The 18,717-nt window shown below is 40.9% G+C and overlaps 1 protein-coding gene across 5 annotated transcripts in view; it reads right to left on the bottom strand.

Moving 5' to 3' along the window:
- Positions 1-14,734, bottom strand: part of LOC107313570 (bifunctional heparan sulfate N-deacetylase/N-sulfotransferase 3) — a 66,565-nt gene extending 51,831 nt beyond the window's left edge. For 3 of the 5 annotated variants that reach the window (XR_014945904.1, XM_085546942.1, XM_085546943.1), the window contains exons 1-2: positions 14,597-14,734; positions 6,143-7,269 (exon numbers count right to left, since the gene is read on the bottom strand). Coding sequence is in view for 4 of the 5 variants with exons in the window: in XM_085546942.1 (XP_085403068.1) it covers positions 6,143-7,123 (981 nt within the window). In the remaining variant the exon portion in view is untranslated. Of the gene's footprint in view, positions 1-6,142; positions 7,270-14,036; positions 14,246-14,564 lie in introns of those variants that run through there. The other 2 variants (XM_015861923.3, XM_015861924.3) reach the window with 2 other exon arrangements.
- Positions 14,735-18,717: the final 3,983 nt, after the last annotated feature.

The raw sequence follows: 18,717 nt of genomic DNA on the forward strand, positions 1-18,717 counted from the left end.
TTTGCTGAAGGCCTCAAAGGCTGCAGTGCACCAGAAATGTGAGTGGTGTGAGTGGTACAATTCTGATGATTCTCACAGGTTCAGTGGGGCTAAGGACAACCACATTGGACTGCTTTTTTTCTGAAGAAACTCCTGAACACCATCACCAAAATAAGCCAACAAGCCATGAATTCCAGCAAACAATGAACCAACAAGAGACACCAAATTCACAGGAAGAATGAAATTTGGTTTCGTTATAACAGATAAAGCACTACAACTGAAAGCTTCCTCTCGCTTGATGCACCAACATGAATGGACTCCAAGATAGAAAGAATATCTGGAGGTCAATCGGTGCTTACTTTCTTTCACATTTTTAATGCAATGTTCCTTAGATACACAGCACCCTTTTCACAGCTGCTGCACCTGAGAAATTCTGTATAATTAAACAGAACAGTTTAATTCCAACTGGTGGGAATGGGTCAACGCAGTTACCCTACTGGGAAAAGAATCACAGAATCACAGAATTATCAAGGTTGGAAAAGACCTAGAAGATCATCTAGTCCAACCATTACCAATACTTCCTGGCTAAATCATATTCCTCAGTGCCACATCCAAGCGTTTCTTGAACACTCCCAAATATGAAAATGAAATATGAAATATTTCATTTGAAATATTGAAATTTGAATGAAATATGGCTTTGCAGTTCTTAGGGAACATGCCAGCACTGCTGTTTGACATTCAAGCTCTATTTAGGGATTTCATTCTGAGGACACATGATTACTAAGCAAGCTTTGTGTCTTCTTGCACTTAGTACCGCAATAAGCTGTACAGTCAGTGCCAAGCCTATTCCATTGGGTTTAGCTGTTTCTATCTTATGCAGGTGCAGGGTGGGAGGAGCAAACACACCTAGAATCCTCCAGTGCTGCCCAGCTTAATCCCAGAAGTGGCACACTCAGACCTAACTATCCTCATTCCTGTCACTTCTGTGCAGCCTCCATTTTCTTCTATACCTATCATTTCTTTACTGATAACTTGCTGTGCGATCCTATAGATAAAGAAACAATTAACTTCATTAGGCTTTCTACTGTGACAGAACTGCCCTGTGCCTTGGCAGTTCAGGCTTTCTGGCACATTCTAGCCACTCAGCTTCAACACACAATATACAGAAGTTTCTCTGAAGGAAATATATAGGTCAATCCTAAGCAAGAGGAGTTGAAAAGATATGGCCTTGTATTTTTAAAACTGAAAAGCATACCAGTGGAATGCTCTGCCACTGGAATCCCTGCTTTCTTTCTACATACGCTACACAGGAGAGAAAGACACTAAATGGGTTTTAAACAACAGTATCAATTTAAGCTATACTGATGAGGGAGGACAAATTTGCAGTGTAAGGATAACACAGTTACATATTAGAGGAGAAATCCCTGTTGCATTAGACAAGAGATGACCACTAAAGCACTGAGGAAATAGGATAATGAAGGCAAAATTGGATTTGGAACAAAAAATGAGGTTCATGTGACCAAGTGCAAATGTTTAGCCTTGATCTTAGTCACTCTAGGAGTATTTTGTGAGCAAAATATCGGCTTTTAAGGTGCAATTAACTTAATCAGTGTCTGCCTAAAGACCATCTTTTTCTCTGTGTTGTCTATTGTGGGAAGACAGAGGACTAGCTCTGATAGAGATGTGTACCTTATAAAACTCAAAATCTGGGCAAGATGTCAGACTGTGAGTGACGGAGGCTAAAATTCTACGAATTGACTCTTTTTGGCTACATCTTCTGTGCTATCAGTACACCATTTGGCACAGATGATATGAAAGAGAATCACTAGCTGGAATGCTCTTGCAGTCCAATTCCTCACCAAGTCTAATAGCAAAAAACATTGCAAGTTCAAGATTCTTTTCCCAAATGTGTGTCTCCTAATTGATGTATTGCCTCAGTACTCATAAAAGAGAAAGAAACTACATTCCTCTCAAGAATGCATATGGTTAATATGAAAGCTTTTCCGTGGCAATTACAGAAGACAATAAGAAAACACAAGAAGTATCTATCACATTATGTTCAAGTGTTAGCATGATTCCATTTGTGAATATGTTGCGTGACCAAAGATGCTCATTTAGGCCAGACTCTTCCCAAATAGTATGAACACCATAGATCCAAACCTGAGCACGTGCAGGAATTAAAGGGGTAAAAAAAAAAAATAAATTAGGCTTGCATGAAGAAAGTGTAGAGATTACCAGACTTCAGTTTAAATTACCTCTTTTGAAAAATACAAAGTATCCCACAGTGCAAAGTTCACACAGCTAATGATTTGAAAGAATAAAAAATCACAGTGTTCTGATTTTTCATTCTGAAAGCATGATCAGCTCCCAAGGAAATACATAAATTGATGGAATGGGGAAAAGAAAGAAATGGTTGACCAACTCATGCATATTGCACTGTAACCCACCAGTACTGGACAGTAAGTAAAAAATAAAAAAGTCATATTTAATTTCCCTCCTAATATCACATGGCTTTTTCAATACTTTATAGTCTGAAAAAAAAAAAATAAAAAAAATTAAAAGTAATGGTGACCAAAAAAAAAAAAAAAAAAGATTATATTAAATTACTAGACTGTCAGCTGGGACAATCTTGGTCTATTAAGATAAACTTCTTTGCAGATATTTAGATAGATTGTCTGTCTGTTTCAAAGAATTATTTGGACTGCACAGAATAAAAGGCACAAAGAAAAAATCTAACACTGTCACAGCATAATACTCTCTCCCACTAGACAGATATTAAGAGAGAAAAACAGTTACTGAAAAATGAATGCTGAGATGACATTGCTACACTTATATTCAATGTGGGAGGCAATTAGACTACAAAAATGTTCTCTTCTGTTATTCCTAATGTATCAGAGAATGATAAAATAAATAAAGATGAAAATGGATGATTACCATTGATGCACAATGGCAGCTACTCAGTATGGCACAAGGGAGAAAAGTTTTATTTATCCAGATTTTGTAAAGTGACTGTCAAATCAGTAACAATCAGGAAACCTAAAAATCTGAAGTACGGTTTCAAGGCTTTGTGGTTACTTATTTATTTTTTTTAATATAAAAGCTGTATTCAACAATCCATTTATTAGTTTTATAGGACTTCTAAATATCTTTGGACAAGATTTATATATGAGGGCTCTCAACACTTGTATTTCTGGCACCACAGATACTCCAGCTGAAGCACCACCACTCTGCCTAATTTTTAGAGATGCAGCAGGCACTCTTTGTAGAGGGGCTGCTTTTGACTTGAACTCTTTCGAGGTCAATATATACTACTGATAAAAAAAAATTTAAAAAAAAATACCACTTAACCTTATGACAGCAATTTTCAGATATTCTCAGCTCCAGTTCACAAAATTCAAAGAGAGCAGCTTAGCCTATAAAAAAGAATAAGATATTCTTTTGAAAACCTGACCTTACTTGAAATTAGAATATCCCTCCTTGGAGATCTTCCAAACCAGATGGATATGGGCAGCCCACTCTGGATGGTCTTGCTTGAGCAGGGGTTGGGCCAGATGGACCCAGAGGGGTCAGTGCTGAATCACTGATGAGTTACAGGTTTTGTATAACATCCACAACAACTCTCCAGCTTCTAAACTTTGCCTTATCCGGGGAACAATGCTAACCAAACAGCTATTCTGGAGATTAGAAGCTTTCTGAGATGGTTTAAATTGCTTTGCATTAATTAATGGAGTGTATGAAGAACCATCCACCTTGCATTCAGTAAGTTCAGTCTTAAAAGATGTGACTGCATTCAGAAAATATTAGATAGGAAACACGCTAAACAAAAATGAAACCAAAAACATGATATCCAATTTTTTACTCCCGGTATTTATAATATAACCTTAGCAGAAACAAGACAATCTTGGAATTACACAAACTTTTCATTTAGTAACCGTTCTTTACACTCAATTCTGTCATGGCCAATGCAACAGAACCCAGTAAATCACTGCTATCTAATGGAGTGTCAGTTATGCAAAATACACTATACAATAACAGATTCTCAACTACTGCAAATTGATTTTATTTCATTCCTCCCACATGTCAATGTGCCACAGAGGGTAATTCCTTTGATATTAATAGTAATGAAGATGCATCGCACCTGACAGCCCTAACAACACGTTTAATAAAACGTTTTAACTTTTAAGTAGATGAAGAATCTGAAGGGAACGCTTTCACATTCCACTTTTTCAGAGCAAAGTTCAATATAACTTTTAAGTAGGATAATTTCATTTATTTCTACTTTGATACTATTTCTGTTTAATTTGACAGTTTCACTTTGGAAAGATAACATTCTGACATAGTGCAAATTATTCTCTCAAAACAACACAGTTCATCCTTTTGAATTGGCTTTAATCTAATTTGCCTCAATAGCTGCTGGTTTCTAGGAAGTAATTCTGGCAATTTTTCATTTTAGGATAAGTTAGGATGATTATCTTCAGGTGCCATTCACAGAGATAAAATTTGAAACATAATATTTCAAATTGCTACCATACAACTTAGAGGGAGGTCTATTTAGGCTTTATTGAATTGTTAATAGAAACCTCTCCCGCAGAACAACAGAGTTTTGCCATTGATGTGAGTCAGACATTACCTTATTCTTGCAATTTCGTTTTGCACACTGGATATCCTCAAAGCGTGCTTATCCACCTAGCTCAAATGTTGCCACCATGTTCCATACAGAAATTCACCCTTATTCTATTCCTATCCCATACTTTTTTTTTTTTTTTAAATAAACACCTACTTATCTAAGAAACATATCTGAGTCATAATTGCATACGCAAAGGAAGTTTCAGTGTATGATGTAATTTTAAAATAAATAGAAGTAACTACAAGTTCAAGTCTCTTGCTTAATAACACAGCATAACACAGGGCTGCTGCAATTTGACAAATATACTACCACTGGGGGGGGAGGGGGGGAAGGGGGGGGCGGGAATCACACACACAACAACCACCAAATTCTAGTTGATAATAATAAGACTATCATCTTCACAGAGTGCTATCATTGCCCAACCTTTCTCAGAACATCTTTCCATGACTAAAGTTTTCGCAGGAAATTTCCCCATGTTTCCAGAAGAAACCAGTCACCAGCATCTTATGGACTTCTAGCTCCTAGACTATTAGTTCTGCAGTTATCTCTATCTGCTCTGTCACAAGACTTCACAAAAAGAAAGGGAGGCATATAGCAAGAAATAACGTTATTCCTACTGACCCCAACGTACAACCTCACTTGAACAGCATGACAACAGAGTAAAAAAAGGACGTTTAGGAATGTCCAACTTGAAATGTTAAGGTAAGAACTTAACATTTTTAAGTGACTGAACAAGCTTCTGAGATGCAAATTAATACAACCTTGCTTGTAAGTAAGCGTCATAAAACTAAGATAAGAAAGGTGAAATGCTGCAGCCAGCTTTTGACAATTGAAATACATTTTAAACATTTCAGCTAATAATCCAATCTGTTCTTCAAAATATATGCTGACATTTCTTTTTGCTTCCCACTTGTAAGAATAGCAACAAGTACATTACATGCTAACAAATCTTGGGTCATGCTTAGAAGTCCTGTGCTGTTTCCAAGTAGTTCTAAAGTACACATTTAGGCAGAAGGTATCATCAGACTAGAGTTAAATACTCTGCAATTATTTAATTAGAACTGTGAGTGCTTGGGGACATAGAGAGAAATGAAAACATTGCCTGTCTTACCACCTTCATTTAACAGTTACTTAGCAACTAGTCATCTTTAATTTTCTTGTGAGAGACTATTTTCCATACATAGTACATAGAATATAATTCAGAGGTGCCCGCCAGTGAGACTATAGAACTTAGTTTCAGCAATCATTTTTGTTACTTGAGAGAAAACAAGTGATATTAACAAGTGACTCTTATTTTCTTATGTTTTCATTTAGTACCAGCCTGGAGGAGGAAAGAACTGCTACACCTTGAGTTAACAACTATTGAAAGCTGGTGTCAAATTGGCTTCTCTCTCAAGGCACAAAGAGTTTGCATCACTATTCTTAGTGATTTGTGTCCTTTCTGAGTTTCAACTGTTAATAACTGTTTGCTCTAATAATAATAATAAAGGCGTGATACTTTGCTGTAACAATGATTAGTTTCTGTACATACTTTACCTGTACATCATTGGCATTCATTCTTGTTCCTTCCTTCCCAACGAAGATGTCATCTATATCAACCAGAAGGTACCTATCCAAGGACAGTCTGAGCTTCTTTGCAGACAGAAAAGAGATGGCATCTATGAAAATCAGCTTGTGAAGCCAAAAATTCAAGTTATTGCCAAAAAGGACTCGTTGTATCCCATCGTGGAGACCCAGGTCATGAATTACTGTAGCATGCAGAGCACTTTTAGCAGCAGGTAGCAGAAGGTTTTCTGGTGTCTTCACTTTTGCAAATATCACTGGTTGGTAAGCTGTATGATTAATCTGGAAAACTGCCCAGTCATTTCCAAGCAAAGGACCTTTCTCAAGCTTAGAGGATTTAGTCACTTGGAGCAATGGGGAATAAGGGTTAATGCAACAGTCCTTAAGACCTAGATTGCTGTGGATGTGGAAAGGAAAGCCCTTCAACTGAAAGCTCTGTAAGCTGTTCTCATTGCCTTTGTAAAATCCAATAACCCCTACACCATATTCTATGCAGTACTTATCTAGAAGACCTCTGTTCCAAGAGTCCATATTCACATACTTTAGAATATTTTCATACACTATGAGAGCATATTTGCCCTTATTTTTGTCTATAAGCACTGGGAGGTCACCTTTTCCAGATGCAATTTCAATGTGATACTGAAATCTGCTAGATTCTAAAATGGTTATTATATCTTGGCCTAATGTTGAATATTGACTTTCCACAAACACCAGCACTACAAGATCTGTCCTCAGGGGATCGATAGGCTTCATGGTCTTCATCTCCATCAGCTTGTATGGAAACAGTGAAAGATCACCACATTCCACTTCTGAAGAGATTTCAGAAAGTTCATTTTCTTGTTTGTAGCCATTATACAGGTAGTATGCAGAAATAACAATGCTCACCATACAAAAAGTGGCCAGCAAAATAACCGTTCTTTGAAAATGTCTGTGAAGTTTCATGACAAAACTCATGTTGTATACTTGTCTTAGATTGATCTCAACAGCAGCATTAAAAACAAACACAGATTCTCAACAACTTGTTCCAGTCCTCTTAAATATTTATGTCACCATTGCAGCACACACATATATCTTCCACAAAGCTTTACAGAAGGTATAGTCTAGAAGAAAAGAAAATCAGAGATTTAATTGAGGCTCCACATTTGTGAAGTACTGTCACGTTTGAATTAATGGGTAACACAAATCATGCTGAAGAAAGGTTTAGAAGAAAACAATTCAAAGAACTGTGATCATTTCCTTCTGAAATTTTACATTAGTAGCATTACTTGTTCCTGCCCCCCATTATATCTAATTGTTTTATAAAATACAACTGCCACTCTGTATTTTGTAGTACTGCAACACCAAAATATCTCTGAAGCACAAGTAAAGAAGGTGCAGCTGGAAGAACCTCCACTTCAATCTAACAGAAATCAAACCTAACATTTCAAGAACCAAAAGACCTAGTCCAAGTGCCGAGCAAAAAAGGCCAGCAGGCTTCCCTTAGATGGCCCTTCCACAGGTTACCAGACCCACATGAAAGCGTCTCTAAATCTCACAGACTCCCTGCCTCAGAATATAATATAAAACAGGGCACACTCAGGAGACACTGAAATGCAAGATTCTGGCAGCAAAGAACTTATTGATTCTCTTAATTTGATTTCTTTCTTTTTAACCCAAAAAGAAAAGAACTACAAATAAACAACAGCTGATAACACAAACATTGAGGAAATTTCACAACCTTCCTATGTCCAGGCCAAGAACCTCGGGGAACATTATTCTACGTGATTAAGTGTATTCTATACTTTATTAATGCACTTCTGAATAAAGCTGGAGAATCTATAATTCAACATGCAGATTTTACACTCAGGTGTGCTACATATTGAAAATGACTCTTATTCTACATATAAACAGAACCACGCCTTTTCCCTGCAGCATTGAAATAATACAAATTACATTTCACTGCACCACATACTGTCCTTCTGTGTATTGTTGGAAGGACTTTGTATTTCTTTACATTAAATAAATAAATAAATAAATAAATAAAATAAAAACCCACAGAATAACCTGGCTCTTAAATTTGAGAAAAGAGTAATATATCAACAACTAACTTGGGAGGCAGATCACGCAGGGATATATTTATGCTCCAACTTGTACCTAAGGAAAGTAGTCACTTTCCAAGCCAGCAGTACAACTGCTCGCAAATTGTCTAATAATATACATGAAAGGTATGACAAACTTAAAATAATTAACTACTAGAATTACAAAGGAAGGTCAGCAGTAAATTGAAGAATATTACAAATACAGAACATGCCACTGTTACTTCACAATATAGTACATAATCTACATATAGGATGTGAATGCCAACAGGATAAACTACATGTGTAACATTAACACAGTCATTTCCTGAGTGCTTAATCCCTATATATTCAACTAAAAATAACAAAATAAAAAGCAGGGTTTAAAAAAGGAGTATTGTCAGTATCAAATATGAACTTTTCTATACAGTCTGACAGACAGTGATAATAAGTGAAATCTAGTCAACTCAGTAATAAAACATGGAACAAGTGATGATTAAAGAAACAGATTTTTGATCCTAAAGAAACTGAAATATATAGAAGATTAGTTACTAATCAGTAAACGAAAGTGGAAAAAATAACATCAAGTAAAATGAAACAACAGCCTGCCATGCACCTGGGCCACTCACCAGCTCCGCAGTTTAAGGTGAGGAGCTTTAATCAAGAAGGTGGCCTTTTACTCCACATTTTCAAAATAAGTTTTGTTTTGTTTTTTAATAAAGGGGAAAAAAGATGTACTTAACAGTACCTTCCGTGAAACTAAAAACATCCTGGAGACCGGTCCTTCCAGTGCCAGGTACATAATGAGCACAGAATAAAAGGAAGTGAATAAGAAAACAAGATAATACAAAAGACAGAAGAAACTACATGGCATCCTATCTATCAGGACAGAAAAACTGAGAGCCAAGAGTAAGAATATGTCAGCTCTCTCATTCATAATTAAGATTCCCTTTAAACCTGCGTATTACCAGATGAGCACATTCTGCTCTTCTCAACACCTATTTTACACAGGTACTATTTGATCAACCCTTCCTGCTGTCAGAGGACTTGCACCTGGCCTTAAATCTCACCTGCAGCTGGACAAAACCTCATACATAGCTTTTAGACAAGGGATTTGGCTTTCACACATGCACATTATTCATCATTAACCAAAAATAACATAATTTGTGCCTGTAGAAACTGGAGCCATACATTTGCAAATAAGCTTAATAATTTAAGATATTGAACGTAAATCTGAAAGAACCTTTAGAAGAGCTCAAATAACATTTTAGGTATTGAGATAGCTGATCTTTGTCATACTACATTCGAGAGCATTGACTTAGACAGCAGAAAAGATATATATGAACTGGAAGGAAGGCAGATGATAAACTAGAAGCTCTGTTTTACTTGAATGAGCAAAACTAGATTTTTAAGGCATGTTTCCAGACACATGATTTTCTGTTACGGGCGCAAAGGATTCTCAGTGAAAACTGCCTTCATTTTGCATCTCCAATGTAGCTGACTGGCTGCCAAAAAACTCATAATTTTAGCGGCCAAAATGAACGCTTACTGCATTCTGAGGAAAAATCATATACATGGCTGCCTTTCTTAAAAAAAAACAAACAACAAACAAACAAAAAAAACAAAACAAAAAAAAAAAACAAAAAAACACACAACCTGCCTTGTTTAGCCTTACAAAGAGCTTCAGGTCTGGTTTACAAGTAGAGAGACACGAACCTGCAAGACGGAATTCTTACTGACCAAAGTACCATTGCTTCCTTGAGTCACAGTCAGCCACCATTCAACATACTGTTGGAGGCCTGTTTGCTTCCTCTTCCCCAGGCTGATCTGACAGAGCCCTGGAGTACTCCTGTTTTTATGACAGGAACCATTCAAGTCAGATGAGCTGGAAGCTCCCAGCTGTGTGATTCTGATGTCTCTCTCTTCACCAGCTTTGGCTCCTATCTTGCCATCTGAATGTGATAATACTGAAGGAATTTTTCCTGGAGCAGGAAAAATTCAGTGACCTGAAGCAGCTGTAGGCACAGATGTTTGCACAAGATATTACAGAAGGGCTGCAACTCAAGGGCTGATAAAGGAAGAAGCAAGAACACTTGAATTATTTGCAGCAAAGATGTCCTAATGTGGTTCCATGGAGCAGAAAATCTGGGGCCAGCCTAGAGAGCTGTGTTTTCCTAAAGGAAAGCCCATGACATTTTATTCTTAGCTCCTAATTGCAGGTACCTCCTGAGGTACAGAGTGCAGTTGCAAGAAGGAGTGGATAGAAACGCTAAGGCAGATGCAAAGCTTCACACTGAGGAAATCTTTGAGACCCAGCAGGATCACAGCCAAACCTGGCATCCTCACCACTGAAAAAAAAGGAAGGAAGGAAGAGGAATGAAACAGAATAAGACAAGTTTTAAATGCATGTTCTCTTGAATCAGCTTGATGCTTATGTAAGATTTTGCTTATTTAAAGCCTGCTTTGCATGGCAAGAGTTCAAAAGAACACAGAAGAAAAGGAAAGGGAACATACGTTTAATAATACCAGAGCAGTTTCAAAGCCTTGACAAGTTACAGCTGTTTTCCTACAGGAACAGTCTCATTTTACTCTGAACAAAGTTATTTGCTAGATATTCCACTGGATTCTTACAGCCTAAAACACTGTGCACTGGACGTGACAGAGGTACAGAGATCTCCTGGCTGCATTGCTCACCCCACACTGCATTACTTACCACAACTACAGTGAGCTTTGTCACAGCCTGAGTCACAGCTTAAGGGCAAATGGTCCCTTTCCATTATTACTGCCAACAGAACATATCGACAGAGGGCACTGTTTAGAACAGAGCAAGGAAGCTCTCTGAAGCGGTATTTCAGAACAGGGTAGTCCTTATGGAATCTTATTTTCAAGAGAAAAGAAAGTAATATTTAACAAAAGAACTAAAAAGTCATGACAGTTTGATCTCCAATATTTTGGAATTATTATTTTTGACCTGTTACAATAGTTGTGCATTTTTTATGCCATCATCTGAAAATTGAGACCAGTGGCTTTCATTTACATTGTCCCAAGCGTACAGTATCAAAATGTCACCTTAATGTGAAAAGCAGTGATAAAAATTGCTTGAACAAACTTAGAAGTTTGTTTTTAACTTGTGGAGTCTGCGCAGGACAAGCTCTTGCTGAGAGAAAGCTGAGTCATGTAATAAAATGTTGCATTTTATTCTGAATGCAGCAAAGCTCAACATCATTCTCTTCTATTGCAGAAGTGATTTCTGCAACTTCAGAACTGTTCTCACAAAAATCTTATAGGCCCAGGAAATAAATATCACCTTAATAACAAGATATACAGTCATCACACACGCTGCTGGGCAGTCACAGTCATGTATACCTTCTGCCAACCAGGATGAAAGAGAGAGGTTAGAATACAGATTTTGAACTTTGTGGTTTCTCCTTTCTCCTAATTCACTAATAAGATAAAACTGACGACAGAACAAACACCGTGATGAAGTCATATGGCTCTGGTCAGTTCCTGCCATTTGTAGCTGTCTGGAGTTTATTGCTTTGCTAACTACAAACGACTGCATCCCTGGCTTCTATAAATCATTTCAGCACAATAACCCTATTGCAAATATTCAAGACAAAGCTAGCTGGGGATTTCACCTATTAAGGAGGTACAGTGCTGTTCTCTAGTGAGCACTCTCTTTTCTTTTTTTGTATCTCCTGGCAGCAAAACCAAGAGAATATGAAAGCAACTTCACCAGAAGTCTTTGCACTTGGTGAGGAGCCCCATCCTTGGGCTCAGACTGATGCACAGAGTGTGAGGACCTGCGCTGTGCGAGCGCCATGGCAACACTGTGAACACCATGCCCTCACTGGCAGATTTCTGCACTATGACTCCACGGCATGCCCAGCACGCACTGCAGTACGGGCTTTGTACCACTGCCTTGTCTGAGCAGCACAAACAGGCTGTTTTCTGGACTAAGGAGCTCTAAGATACATAGTTCTTGCCATCCAATTTTCAGAACTAATTTTTTATTTTTTTTTTAAATTTATTTGTTTAACAAGCAAACAAGAAAGCCAACAACTACAGGTATCCATATACAAACAAACATGGAAAACTGCTTTAAGTATCATACTGTAAAAATATTTATGTGTCGAAGTTGTGTCATGAACATCAGTACAACTTAAAACTAAAAGAAATGTTTTGCTTTCTCTCAGTAGATTGAAAACTATCAAGATTAAACCTGTGGGCTCAGCAAAAAAATGGCTAAAAGCAAATTGAGAGCATTTTCTCTTTTAAGTTTTCTAAAGCCCAATATGAAAATCTGGTTTAATTTTACCTCAGACCTATGCAAAAGCAACTATACATTGTGACCTCTGCTTAACAGCAATGAAGTTGTGTCACATTTATATACAAAGGTAAAACAAAACCCTCACAAACTGTTTCGGGGTAAAGAAAATCCTTTCATTCACAAAGTGCTGTGAGTTCAGATTCATTAGCCAACAGTCTTGTTCAGTTATTACATCTGTTTGCCTTGCTATACCTGTACCTATTTTTCCATCTGCCTCCTGTGATAACCCTCATCATTATGTTCTGTGCCTGTTCTTTACCAAAGTGACTCCTCAGCAGCAGTAACAACACAATCCTCAATGTCTTGAATGAGGGATGAGTCCTATATGAAGAACAGACATATTGTTCAGCACGTTGATATGGGCATTCCAGCTTATAGCCATTAGAACGTTATTTAATTCCTTCGAGCAGAAAATCCTGCTTTGGACAGCTACTACAAAATGTAACCCTCAGGAAATATTCCCAGTCACTGTATCACTGCTGCTAAAACGTAACTCTTAGATATAAGAAAGACACATAAAAAGCAGCAAAGGGCATTTGAAGTAACCCCACCTGGCTCGTAGTGCTCAGGTTTGTAGAGACCAATCATGACAATATGAAACTGGCCTCCCTGTACCAAAGTACCTCTACTTCACTCTACCGACTGAAGCATTCAAGCAGCAATAACTCACAAGTTAAGCATAATAACCTCATAAGCAGGTTGAGAACGCGGTCTTGTGACTGGATATTAAGGAGACATTTTCAGCTGGAAAGGATGGTGCTACGAGACACAAACAGCCCAGGGAAGGCATCCAGGCTCTTCTGCAATGCCTAACAAAGCTTGTGAGCTCTCCTATACTCAGGTAAGGCACATTTCTGCAGAATCTTTAAACAAACAAACAAACCCAAACCAAACAAAATAGACTTATGCAGAACAAACATTCTGGCACACAGAGACGCTTTTTTTTGAGTTCCTGGTGCAAGCAGTTTTCAGCTGCTCTCACACCTCAGTTCTCCTTACCTCAGTGCTGCACTGCTGTATGCGGTGCTACAGCACCTGACAGGGCAGAAACTCGGGGATCAAAATTTGTTAATAAATCAGTATTTTTAAGTAACAACTATACGGTATTTAAAAGGGAGTCTTCCATAAAGTGCAAAAGTCAGGTTCGGTCTTTCAATTGCTACTTCATCTTCACACAAGACCTTCTACCAGAACACCTTAGAACACCTATGTCTCATGCCATTTTTTCCGAGACAAAGCCTGTTCTTTCCCAGCAAGCGGACAAACGGAACAGGACAGGAACAGGACACGACTTGCCGACGAATTGCCCCTACGGTCACCGCGCGGCGCATCCCCTCGTCCCCGCCCGTCCCACTCTGTCCCTTTCCCCGCAGCGGGGACGACAGCCAGAAGAACACGCCGTTTTCTCCGCTTGCCTTTTTAATGAAGAAAAAGGCAAAGCCACACGAACCAATCAACGAATCAACCCAGAAACCGAAGTTACCGAGCGAAAAGTAGCGAATGAAAGCGCAAAAGAGTTCTCTGCCATTTCCCAAACGCCTCGTGTGGCAGCATATTAACGTTCGGATCGGCTGTAACGTCCTCACGGGACTCCGGGAATTCCAGGGGCTGTCACCGCCCGAACTCATCAGCGATTTCTTCCCGGTGACGACCGAATTCGCCGCCCGGCACGGCGCTCGGCCAGCCGCCCGCAGACACCAGAGGGCAACAGCGTCGCACAGAAGCGGCCGTGGAAGCAGGGGAGGAAAAAACCAATCGCGGCGGCAGGGCAGCGCCGGGTACCACAGCCGGCACGCAGATGCCGAGCGCGCTGCCGATGGACGGAACGACCCGAAGCCGCGCGGAACGGCCGTGACGTGCCGCAGCGCCCCGGCACCGGGCGGGCTGCCCCGGGCGGCACCGCGCAACTTTTCGGGGAGCGCCGGAGCCCCGAGAAAGAGCGGCGACCGCGCAGCGCCCGCAGAACGGAGCCGGGCGGTCCGGTCCCGCCGGAGGAGCCGCCCGCCGTTACCTCCGGCCGCGCTCCGCCGCCCCGGGACTCGCCTGAGGGCTCCGCTCTTCTCCGCTCCTTCGCCCTACGCCGCCGATCCCGTCCCCGCGGCGGGCGTGGGGACCTGCCGGCTCCGCCGGGCTGCGCCCAGCCGCGGGGACAGCGGCACCGCCCCGGCCCCAGCCGCGGCCCGCCCGCGGGGAGGTGCGGCGGGGCTGAGCCGCCCGGGGGGGCGAGCGCCGGGCGGGGCCGCTACCACCGCCCCTCCTCAGCCTCGCCCCGCCTCGCCCTCCGGAGGAGGGGCCGCGCTCCGCGCTCACCGGCAATGAACGACCGGCAATGGGCGAGCCGTCCGCCGCCCGCCCGCGGGGCGCTGCTTTGCGCCTCCGTCCCGTCAGGGCCCGCGGGCGGCCGCGTGCCAGACAAACGTCGCGAGGGAGGTCGGTGATGGACCCGGCGCTACACGGAAGGAAAGGGATGGGCTGGGAGGGACAAGTCGTGCTATCGCTCCGGCTGCCATGAGGGGCCGTGGCAGCGTGACCCCGAGCAGAACGCCAACAAAGTCTCTCGGAGTTTGTTCCATAATAAAATGAGGTGTGTGTGTTCGCTTATCCGTCCCGAAGGCACGCAGCTTTCCGCCGGCTGCACGGCATATAGAAAGGGATGAACAAAAACCCGCTGTGCAGCCTGCAGCACTGCGCATCGGCCTGTATTTACGTTTCTTCCGAGGATGCTCTGAAGGCGTGTGTTTGGGTTTAAATGAAATCAGGTTTGTGACTACAATGCGCCTTTGGACAGTACTTAATTTGCATTCTCTGGCGCTCAAAGTGTTAAATTTAGCCCCTTCTCCAAAATGTTGAACTCCAAACCATTTGGTTTTTTCTGCAGGTTTGGGACAGTCATTCTGTGCTTTGCAATAAATGCAGTGCAAAATCATGTAAATTACATAAGGCCAACTACTTTTCCTGAAGACAAAGAATACTGGGCCATGTGTTTGCAGCCTGAGCTCCATCCATGCAGAGCTCATCCCTGAGCCTGTCCTGTTGCTGCGGGCTCCCCATCTGCAGAACAGCGCTGGCTTCTGGATATTGCAGGTAAAATGTATTAATGCTACAGGTGCCCTCTTGATCTAACTAATTCATTAGCATGTGGTGGCTGTTCGCTCACCTAACAGCTGATGAGTCAGTGCACCGCATTAACTCAATCACAGCAGTTGTCTGCCCTGGTCTGTCTTGTTATGACTCCAGACGGAAACTGCAAGGAAAAGAGCCAAAGTCTTGTGAAGATTCCTTCTCCAACATCAGCAGAATTTATAGTTCTTGATTCAGAAAGATGGTGGTTAACTGCTTTCTCCTCTTCTTTCTCCTTTCTATTCCTGTGACACACCGTAAAGGGACAAATTCTAATGTCTTCTAAACATCAAAAGTTTGCAAAGTCAGTGTTTCAATTAAAATTCCCATTACATTGAAAGCATATAAAAAAGCATAATGGGAGATGATCTCATCCCTTATTGCTCTTGCTTTAAAAAGCAATGTAATGTCCCAGGCCCCTACGTGCAGAGGATTGCTTATATGCACGAGGGCTTAATCTGCACAAGGTTATTAATCCACAGAACAGTGCTTGTCCAAAATCCTATTGCCCTCTCCAAATTCCACAAAGGGATTTTCTCTCACATTAAGATTCTCTACAGTGTGAATATCCGGATACAGTCTTGTCTGGGGGCTTCTCTATTATGAAAGATTTTTCCTACAGTGTGCAGTGAAGTATATATGACTGAAATTCATGGATGCAAGTTCAAACTCACAAATGTGCACCACTTCCCTCCAACCACTCTGAGTAGCTGGCACTGGTTTCAAGTTAGCACTGGCCAACATGGATGGAGGAGTATTACATAGGGCTTGTCCTCATAAGCACAGGGATGCTCACTGGGATGTGCTAGACATCTCACAGATGAGGGTTTCAGCACTGCAAGTCAGCAGCTGTAGAGGCGAGCACTTCTGGCAGCAATACTAACAGCTTTGATCCCTCTTGGTGTTGCTTTCAGTTTTTTGCTCTGGAGCTGTCATTGTGTTGTGAATTGGGCATGACATCGTAGCCATTCTTTCAGCAATACATCTTTAATACAATGCTGAATATGCTTCTGGCCAAGTTTTCTGCTTGATGTCTGGGAGAGAAGCTGGTGGGCTACTGAACTGTACACCAAAGAGTGATGTATTCAGACATGCTAGTCTATGCTGACCACCTCTGCCTTGGACTAACGCAAGCTCTGTGCTGCTGTTATCAATGCAAGAGACTGTATTCTGGCTCAGAGACATGCATACTAACTTGTGTCTGTATGCAGCAAGGAACAGGCATTGAAGCAAGCTCCTCTGTTCCACACCTCAGAGAATTTGCCAAGTGAAATATTTTCCTCATTTTGGATTATTGCTCCAAAACAATTGTAACATTCAAAACACTAGAATCAAGACCAATGCTACAGATCACAGAATGGCTGAGGTTGCAAGGAACCTCAAAAACCATCTGGTCCAACTCCAGCAAGGCCATGCAGAGCAAGGTGCTCAAGCCCATGTCCTGTAACCTCCTGAGTATCTCCCAGGAAGAGACTCCACAGCCTCTCTAGGCAGCCTGTGCCAGTACTTTGGCACTTGCACAACAAAAATGTGTTTCCTGAAGTTCAGAGGAAACTTGCTGTCTTCCATTTCATGTCACTTGCCTCTTGTCCTGGCCCTGGGCATAACTGTAGAGAGTCTGGCTGTGTTATTTGCACACTTTCTTCGGTTATTTATGCACATTAAGAAATGCTCCCATAAGCCTTCCCTTCTGTAGGCTCAACAGTCTGGTTCTCTTAGCCTTTCCTCACAAGAGAGATTCTCCAGTTCTTTCACTGTTTTTTTTTGGTGCTTCATTGGACTCTGTCCAGTATGTCCAAGTCTCTCTTGTACTGGGGAGCCCAGCACTCAAGTGTGACCTCACCTGTACAAAGTAGATGGGAAGGACTACCTCCCTTGGACTTTCCGTAATGCAGCCCAGGATACCATTAACCTTCTTTGCAGAAAGGCCATGTTTCTGGCCCATATTCAGCCTGATGCCCATGAGGACCCCCAGGTCGTTTTGTGCAAAACTGTGGTCTGGCTCCCATAAGTGTCCTGGTGTGTGCTCTTCCCCAGACACAGGACTTTGCACTCCTCCGTGTTGACCTGAAGGGGGTTCCTTCTGTAGACATACCATATGCACTAACATATGAATTCACAGCGCTCATTGGATTGATCAGAAACTAGATGAAACAAATTTAATAAGTACACAATCTTAACAGCACTTAAGCTATTTCTTTTTTAAATACTGTGCAAACACTAAAGAGTCCTTAAAGGGTATTTTTGTCTTGGGCACTGATGTTAGTATTGCTGCATTCATCTGACACAGAAGATTAGGCCATGAAGTTATCTAAGATCAGGCGGTGACTCATGAAGGTTATGATTAAAGTCAGAAGTTCTTGACTCAGGGCTGAGTTCAGATCACTAAATCATATCACACTGTCTTATAATAGATGTCTGAAGCCAGGAAACGGTATTCCATGTTAAAATGAAAAGACCTAATTTCCCCCCTTAATTAAACTGGAACAGGCTTTGTTTGCAATTTGTATCCATATAATGAAGAGAAGAAAATGTGGTCTGAGAGTTCAGTGACATAAGTGGTCAAAATTGTAATTGATTAAGGGGTTATTTTGCAGGAAGAAAAAAAAAACCACCAAAAAACAAAACAAAAAACAAAACAAAAACAAAAAACAAAAACCCAACACAGTTCAAGTTAATAATCTTACTACATTTCTCTGTATTGTTCAGTATCTTTCATTAGTGAAGGGAGTAAAGATTATTCTGAAGCAAACAACACAGGAAACAAGCCATGCTTATGCAATTTCTCTGAAACATCACAAGCTTTCAGGTGGAAAATATATCTACTGTTTCTCTTCAGCAGTTTCTATTTCATTTTCAAGACCTTGCCCTGAAAAAAATCCTACTATTTGCATACATTGTAGTAATATCTTTCAAAGCAGTTGAAGGCAAGTTGCTAATTACATGCCATGGGTGATGACTACTTGGCAGTAGAAAGGCATTTCAGTCTCTGGGCTTAGAATACAGTATTGTTATAAACACGTTGTGTTCCATTTTAATCAGTG

This window comes from Coturnix japonica, chromosome 4, assembly GCF_054131305.1.
Source record: "Coturnix japonica strain WE chromosome 4, WE-NBRP24, whole genome shotgun sequence".
In the NCBI taxonomy this organism is placed as follows: Eukaryota; Metazoa; Chordata; class Aves; order Galliformes; family Phasianidae; genus Coturnix; species Coturnix japonica.